This window comes from Pteropus vampyrus, unplaced genomic scaffold (genome assembly GCF_000151845.1).
Source record: "Pteropus vampyrus isolate Shadow unplaced genomic scaffold, Pvam_2.0 Scaffold39, whole genome shotgun sequence".
Taxonomy (NCBI): Eukaryota; Metazoa; Chordata; class Mammalia; order Chiroptera; family Pteropodidae; genus Pteropus; species Pteropus vampyrus.
In genome coordinates, this window is record NW_011888820.1 from 5,821,522 (window position 1) to 5,830,286 (window position 8,765).

Sequence of the window (8,765 nt, forward strand, 5' to 3'; positions counted from 1 at the left end):
AATTGCAAGTACATTATTTTCAAAGGTCTCTACCTTTAGAATGTAGTTTCCAGGTTGTACATCTGTAATATCAATCCATTGGCAGTCTATGTCTGCATTATAAGTATCATAACAGCCGGGACTCAACCCCTAAAACAAAATTTAAAAATTAAAAGATGGTATATGAATAGAGTATGCTAAAGAATATGCTTATTATGCGGAAATTAAGTTTTAAGTTAGTTAGTACTTACAAGAGTTTGACATAAAACTATTGCATCTCCCTTGAGATGCAATATTAGCCTTATAGCGCTCCTGCTAAAAAAAATACAGGACTAATATAGGTAGTATACATCTAGCTTTTTAAAAGTGTCATAAATCACCAGTGACAAATACAATCTTAAGTGACAAACTAGGACTTCACCAAAATTCTAGACTACCACCAGTTCAGGAATAAAGGCCATAAAATAATCAATTTAGCTCAAATGTCCTCTTTTCAATTTAACCCTCTCCAACTTCCTCTTCTGGAAATTATCTTCCTGTACTTTTCCCATGATAACTTTTTTGTGTCTAAAGCTTTTATAATATGTATCCTTTTCTGTTCTGCGTTATAATCATACTATATAAAAACATACCTAATTAAAGGTTGTAAGCTCCCTAAGGTTAGGGTCTGTGGTTGCATTTTTAAATAGCTAACATTTAGTAAGTATATACTATGCGCCAGGAACAGTTTTAAACATGTTACATATATAAATTCAGTTCTCACAACTATATGAGGCAGGTGCTAATATCATGCCCATTTTACAGATGGGGAATGTGAGGCACTGAAGGATTCATAGCTTGTAAGTAGCTGAGCGGGTTTAGAGTTCAGGCAGTTGGGTTTAGGGTCTCTGTTCTTCACCACCACACTACACACTATACTCTCTCTCGCACAGTCATTAAAATATTTTGTTGAATTAAAGGGATGAATATATGCCTCGGTGAATAAATTCTACATCCTTCTACTTGCTAAGTTATTCACTTCAATGAGATATGGTCCTTGCTCTCCAGAAAGTTATAGTCTGGAGAAGTTTATTAAAATCGAAGTCTGTATGTATTCTTGACTCTTATTAGTTCTTCATGAGAACGTTTATTGTTGTATTTTATTCTAACAGTAATCTAAAGTAAATTAAAAAGCATATGCTAGAATCATTTTATCAAAACTGCCATTTAATTTCAGCACCTAAAATTACCCAAAGAGACGGCAAAATTATCTAAGCATGTTCTACCAATGTGCATGTGGCTATAGCTTGATTTGGGAAGAATCGGGGGAGAACTGTGCTCTCACACAGCACATAATAGTGTAGACAGGCCACACTCAAAAGTACCCGTGTGATGGCAGGGAGAACCATATAGCCACCTTGGTTCATATCAGCTTGCAGTTGTTCCTTAACCATATATTGAGAAGTAAACCTATAATGAAGACTTTTTGGTTTCTTATTCCAGCACATAATTCTAATTCTGGCACGTAAGAAATACTCCATAAGTGTTAGCTCTTATTATCGTTGCTTCTGCTACTATTGCTACCACTACATTCACGGCATTGTAAGGGAGTCGTTGGATTAGATACCTACTTAAGACAGGCTTTAATAATGTTACGATGTTTATCTTACTTTCGCGTGAACAAAAGAGCTTTAAAGAAATGCTGAAATTGGCACTCTAGATAACTGGCAGAGCTTTTATTATTTGAACTAGATAACAAAAAAATGGGAGATTTTAAGGTCATTAAGCAAACAGGTATTTCATGTATTCAAAGTCAAACTTTAAAACGAATTAAATGTGGAACCTGAGCTGAGGCCGTCTAAATTGCTGTTTGGTTTTAGCAAAACATAGCTATTTATTACATTAAATTAATGAGGTTAATGTGACAGTTTCTAGTTTCATATATATTTAATATATAAATTTGTTATCTAAAAACTTGAATTCTGTGAAAGTATAAATATAAAGAAGTTATTTTAGCTTTATATTTGGATACATTTAAACATTATAATACAACTATCTAAGTCAACATTAGGGCTTTGTGAGAATTACTTTTTCCTTAAAATGAAATGCCAGTCTAGTGAAAAACACAAATACAAAAATCACTTGTAATGCAAGACCTAGTGAATAATAGTTAAATAGGACATAAACAGAGGGTGATTAACAGGAAAGCCACCATATAAAATGAAGTGTGGTCATCCTCAGGAATTGGGGGACTAGAAATACTATAAATACCTATAGTCTTAGATTCAAATATTTCAGCAGTGAGCTGTCCAGAGTGCCTCTTTTTCTAAGTGAAGAGAATAAACTCTAGGTCTCCTGTACAATTGAGTGCTGTGAGACCTGCCGGTCACCGAGTGAAAAGGGAATCTTTGTATGCACATGTGAGTGATGTGTGGGTAGGTTACAGCTTCTTTTGCTGAAAGAATAGTGCTGCCCCTAGGCACATGGAATTGAACCTTTTCCTCCTTCAACTGCTATGACATTTTAAGCTCAGAAAAAGAAGCAATGGTAACATTTAGGTCACCAGAAAGCTTCCTGCCACAGCCCTGGAATTTGCTTCCCAGATGCCAGCTGCTGATCCTTTTGTGCCTTGAGTTATATACATTCACTACTCCTTGCCAAGATTTTGGCTGGAGTAAAATTATAATGTCCTTTTACAAATTAGAGTTTCTTGTGGAAATACTGGCATGGCTTTTAACTGACACAGATTTTCCCACTATAAAGCCTACAAACTGCTTAGCTCAGCACGATTTTGAAAAATCCATCCAGAGTACATCTGACATCAATTATACTGTAGGTTTAAATATATATGTGTGGAGAAAGAAATTGTGTCCTTTTGCTTGTACTTGCATGATTAAAAGAGACAGATTTTCAAAGTGCTTTTTAAGAAACTTATTTTCTCTCCTTTTGCTAACTAACCCCAATTACCATTCTATTTTTAGCTTAATAGGTGGAGAGAAGAATGGTTTTGCAGGTGAGAAAACAGAGGTTTCTATTTATATAGTTACTTACCAAGCCTGTTAAGGAATACAGAATGAAAGCAGATATTGGAAACCATTCAGATTTGTTCAGAGAGTAAAGTGCTGCTAATTTTTATTGTGGAACATGAGTATGTGCAGTGACCCGCTCTGAGGGTGAAATACTTTAAAAGTAATTTGGATCATGAAGCCATGACTTTTCTTTTCTCAATTATTTCCCATCTTGACTGGATGACCCCCTCAATGAAAGAGTTTGTAAAAGACAGGCAGGAAGGAAGAAAATAGAAGACCACTTTGTTTTCTCTCTGAAGGCTGCAGTTTCCTGATTTTATGATGCCAACCTACCTGTGTGTGTGCAGTACATGCAAATCGCCTGTGGTAGCCATAGTCACAGGATGTGTCTTCAAGACAGAAACTTGCTTTGTGGCCTTCAGCCACTCTCCTCTGGGTGTTGGCATCAAGTAGATCATAGTGGCTGAATTCATCCATGCTGTGGTAATGTCTGATGTGCCACACAACACAGAGAGAGTGGTCAGTAACATACAGAGAAAAAGCAATGAGGATTTCAGATGACTCCTTGCTTCCTTACATTTGTTTGCACATTAAAATTGAGATCAAGTTTATCGTCTTAAAGCCAGATTCATGCTAGATTTTTTTCCTCGCCAGAGATAGAAATCTATCAAAATTGTAGGCTTTTAACTTTGCTACTAGGGGGAAAAAAAAGACTTATTTTGAGCATTTTACCTTTCCGTTACAACCTGATTTTATCTTTGAATATTAAATAGGAACAGACAAAACTTTATCTGTGTTTAAGTAAAACTTGCCGTATGCTCTCTAGTATATTTTCTCTTACCACTACTAATGTTTCATTCAAAAAAAGAGGAGGTTTCTATGAGATTTCAAAACACTGAGTTCTCATAGATTTGAAATCATTACTAAAATGTAAAAGCGAAAAATGGCATATTTTATCCACCATTATTATTTAACTAGTTTAAACTTTTATTTAGAAATAATTTTATTTTATCAGAAAATTTGGTGCTCATTTCTATTGTTTCATTTGATTAAAGAGCAAGTTCTGAGCTGTTCATCTCCCATTAAGGAAAGAACAAGAAGAAATGGCTCAACTTAAAGAAAATATAAGGACACCTATCAGGATTTCCTGGCAATAAACACTTGGGCAACTTATTAAAGCAAATTATAGAATTATCTAATGTGAAAATCTTTAAATTTAGGACAGAACAGGCAAAGTCAATGCAGGTCTTTTAAAAGATAGAGATAAGTACTTCTCAGCTCATGGAGTATTTCATCTACATCTCTCTTTGAGAATGGTATCCGAATCTTTTTGATAAAAATTTGTGATCTTTATTAAATGCTAACTGTAGATGCCCTTGGCAGCAATAGGCTTTTTTTAGAAATCTTACTTGTAGTAAATTGAAGTAAAAGTTTAATAAATTAGATTTAGAGCTTCTAATTTAAAGGATAACAACAAGATCTAGTAATTGATGTAATTATCTTAAAGATAGACACCATTGATTATGTCAAATTCTAAATATAAATATTAAGTAATTTTCTCCCTTTGTGTAAGAATCATCTGAAGAATGAAAAAGTAACTCAGAAGTATCCAGGAAGCCCATGCACTTACTGATGACAACTGTGCCATTCCCAGGAATATCTTGGTCGACTTGGTAAGAAATCAGATGTCCCTTGGTTTTTCACTCTTTGGGGAAATCTTAGCAGCACCCTGTGATCATAATCTCTGACATCTCCCCTGTATGCTGTGCTGTGATTTTGGAAAAACAACAACAAAAACAAAACAAAACAAAAACATCATTTTCATAGAATAATAACTAAAGACAAAAGTACAAGCAAAATCTTCATTTTTAATGGCAACAGCCCCTCTACCCCAAATAGACTATCAGTTCCAAGAGACCAGGGCATTTTGCTTATTTTGTTCATTGCTGAATCTCCAGATCCTAGAACAGTGCCTGGCAAGTAGACCTCAATGACTATTTGTCAAATGGGTGAATGAATGACAACTATGGAAATCTACAGTTTAAAAGTAAAAACGTAATAAAATTAGCATTAAGAATTTACATGTGATAAGTAAATTTGTATTTATAATTGATTCAAGTTTAATCATATGAATGAGTGAAACTGAGCTCGAAATTATCCCAAATAAAAAATCATCCACATTTACTTAAGAACTTTGAATTTAACAATACATTTCTTCTTTAACAATTAACTAAGATATGAGGTGGCAAAATAACTAAAAGAGTAAACCCAGTTTCGATAAATAATTTTATAACTTCACTATCTTCAAAACAATAACATTACTATAATAATATCATAGGCGGGGCAATGATGTGAGTGATGCAAGACTCAAGAATGAAAATGATGAGCTTCTCTTCCTTTAGCCTGACAGATCAAGGGTCAAAGTAGAAGAAATACACAAATAAACATTACTATGTTCCTTCTAATGTATTTTGTGTAAATATATATTCAGATACTATTGATGACCTTATTTTACACTATAAAAAGTTTTATGAGACCTATCAAAACATCTTTTGCTCCCTCTGCTGGTTTCTCAGCAGCAAGCTCCGTTCCCCAAATTGCTGTGATTTTATTTTAGGACTGATGGAAAAACAAAGCTCTTGCTTATGCTCTTATTCTGGCTGAAGTAATACCAAAACAACTAAGTTAATTGCAGTTTCAAACAGAAGAAAACTTAACTTTTGCCAATGGGGGTTCCACGCTGGCAAATTTGCCTCCAATCTTTTAAGGGGGTATTAACAAGCTCTTCCACTGCATTTCCCTCCCCACCACCACCACCCCCCGCCCCACGTTATCGTATAGTTGTCTATTAGAAAATGATTGGAAACAGTCGTCTCCAGAGTTTAAGGATCTTGGAAAAAGAACAGGAGACCCCACCCCCAACTCTCCGGGAAAAGGGTTTGCTCCATCTCCCTGATTTGTGCTGCAGTTTGAAAGCTAGAACCCACAGAAATCTTCAGAATGTTAACTCTCCATCCAGGTCAGCATGCCCAGGAGATCAAGTCCTGTTTCCCAGCTCTTGTCCCACTTTCCGACTCTTGTCTGCACAGAGCAAGAGTGGTTAAAACCAGGTACAGAGTCGGCCCCAGGAACCAAGACGGGGAAGCCAGGTAGCGGAAATCCCAGCCCGTACCTGGCCAAGCAGTTTTCCTCCGCAGCGCATCTCAGGTTGTACATGGACATCTTTTGCACGTACGTGGACGCCTGGATGTAGTAGGGGTCGGGCACCAGGTCCGGGAGACCTAAACGTCAGCAGGCGATGGGCATAGCAGTGAGACAACCCAGCGCCCCCTACCCGGGCTCCGGTTCCCTCCGTGTCCCTTACGCATCATCGTTCGCCCAACTGGACTTCGGTGTTGGTGTCGGGCTGCGGGTAGCAGGAGAACGGGGGACGCCCCGGGCTGCAAAGCAAAGTGGAAAGGAAGCAGGAGGGGCCAGGCGCGCGGTTTGCACCAGATTCCAGGGCTGCCTCTGCAGGCACAGGGGGAGGGATCGGATCTGTGGGGACTAGGGCCTGCCGCGCCCAGGCAGCCACGTCGGGGAGCCACCAGCCACGTTGGGGAAGGAGTATGCGAGTGCTTCCAGCGACTTGGGGTGCTTACCGTACTGGAAGTAGCCGGTGCCATATCCGGGCCGGTACCTGCTCCCAGGCCGGGGCCTTTCGTACGTGTCGTAGTAGTTGTAATAGGGGTTGTCGTCAGAGTACTTATAAGGGTTGTACGGGTCGTCGCCCACCATGCCATCCACGCGGCTGGGCGGCCTGAGGTTACTGAGTGCCGGGCGCTCCGCCGGCTCTGTCCGGTTATTAGCGCGGGAGCCGTCAGCGTCGCTGGCCCCGGACAAGTAGCCAGCTTGGAACCAGTGGCGGGCAGTGGGCCTGGGGCGACCGGTGGTGGCTCCCGACGGCCCAGTGTTCCGCGCCCGAGTCGCTGCTGTGCGGTTGTTGCGGAGCAGCAGGATCGGCGTGCGCGGCTGCGGGGCGGAGGCGTTGGCGGTGCCCGAGGCGGTGACGCCTGGGTCCCGTCGGCGCTGCGGTTGGTACTGCGAGCCCAGGCTCAGAAGGCTGAACACCTGCCCGTTGTTCTCCCATTGGATTTTCTGGCTCCAGGTACCCGGAGCCGCCGGCGGCTCCCGCGGGGGCTGTTGCTGGCTGGTGGACGGTGGGGCGCAGTGCAGGAGCGTGCAGAGCTGCAGTGGCCCGAGCAGGAGCGCGGTCCAGGCGAAGCGCATCGCTCCCTTTGCCGGATCGTCCCCACTCCCGGAGGACGTAGATCGGGGAAAAGAAAAACGGGGCTCAAATCACGTGAGGGAGAGAGACGTCTTCAACCAGGGAGGCGGGCAGAGCGCGGGTATCTTAGTCCCCACCAAGCAGTGCCAAGGGTGGGCTGCAGACCTTTCTCCAGTAAAGGCGGCTGCTGGGACGTGGCACTCGCCTCTCGCCTCTTTCCCGGTCCTGGAAGGCAACGGAGAGCGGCGCGGCGGCCCCGGCGAGCGGCAGTGTCTGGAGCGAAGGAAGGAGAGATTTTAAACTTTCTGGCACGTTTGCAAAGTTACACAAGCCGTTCTGGCCCGGCCACCCCTCCGCTATTTGTTCACGTAATGCGATTGGAAACGTGCAAGGGGGACAGCTCCTCGCCTCTGCCCCTCCCTTCCCTCCCTGTCCTGTCCTCCTCCTCCCCCCAGACACGTTGCACAGGGAGCGTTAAGGGGAAAGAACAAAACGGAACACACATCCTGAGACACACTCGGCTTAATCTGGGGCGAACATGCAGGAATTTCAAAAGACTCAGACAGGCAAAGGCAGCCAGGCCATGGGGCGACGCCAAAATATGCATGAAGAAAAATGCTATTAGGTCACCAGCCCTGGAGAGGCGGGAAGTCGAGCGGTGGGGAGAGTGCTGGGGGCGAGAGTTGGGGGTGGAGGGGTGGAACGATTGTGACTAACATTTATCCATAAGGAGTTAACCAGACTAATTTCCCAGTGCATACTCACTCGCTTTTATGGGAAGCGCCCTCAGCAAATAAACCCCAGGATATCAAATTTTGTTTTTTTGTATGTAGGTAATATGAGAAATGGGTTACAAATTTGTTTCCTACAGTGAATATTTTAATAACCAAAAGTGAAAATTTACAGGGAACAAAAGCCAGATAATGCTGAAATGATGAATAAGCCTGACTTTTTCAAAATGCTGGCTTATTTGTACTTTGAGTGGAAGTGAAGAACCATCTTTCATCTTGACAGTGTCTACCAGGAAGAAGTTTCTTTAAAGGGGGTAGAGCAAGTCTGCCTAAGAGAGCATTCAGAAGACAGCTTCAAGGAGCATTTTACCTTTTTTGTCATGGTTGGCTGCTTCCAAAAAAGAAGTTCTTTTTTTTTTTTTTTTTTTTTTTGGTCTTTCTACATCTAATAAAGAGGCTTGACTTTGGATTTTAAAAAGTTAAGTCACCATTTGTTAAATGTTGAAGTCCTATGGTGTTTGATTGATTTTCCAACTTAAAGAGGTTACTAAAGAAACAGCCTCGGGGTTCAGATTTTGATTAAAAAAAAAAAAAAAAGGGAGAGAGTAAGACTGGCCAGGGGAGAATGGGTAGGAGGATAGGGTGGGAGGTGGGTAATGCTGACTGGAAAGAGATGCTTAATGGACCAGTTCTTCACATACCACTCAGATTTTGGGCAGTGCTGGAAACATATCAAAGAAAAATTGGCATTCAATGGCTCTATTTAGATCTGTGACTCAA

At 41.3% G+C, this 8,765-nt stretch overlaps 2 protein-coding genes across 3 annotated transcripts in view; one reads left to right on the forward strand and one right to left on the reverse strand.

Moving 5' to 3' along the window:
* Positions 1-7,883, reverse strand: part of LOX (lysyl oxidase) — a 15,886-nt gene extending 8,003 nt beyond the window's left edge. Inside the window, exons 1-6 of one of the 2 annotated variants that reach the window (XM_011358285.2) lie at positions 7,758-7,883; positions 6,629-7,527; positions 6,160-6,268; positions 4,618-4,755; positions 3,321-3,477; positions 34-129 (exon numbers count right to left, since the gene is read on the reverse strand). In XM_011358285.2, coding sequence (XP_011356587.1) covers positions 34-129; positions 3,321-3,477; positions 4,618-4,755; positions 6,160-6,268; positions 6,629-7,256 — 1,128 coding nt within the window. In that variant the 5' untranslated portion in view covers positions 7,257-7,527; positions 7,758-7,883. Of the gene's footprint in view, positions 1-33; positions 130-3,320; positions 3,478-4,617; positions 4,756-6,159; positions 6,269-6,628; positions 7,664-7,757 lie in introns of those variants that run through there. The other variant, XM_011358286.2, reaches the window with a different exon arrangement.
* Positions 1-8,765, forward strand: part of LOC105290868 (zinc finger protein 474) — a 140,474-nt gene that overhangs the window by 28,145 nt on the left and 103,564 nt on the right. The window lies entirely within an intron of this gene.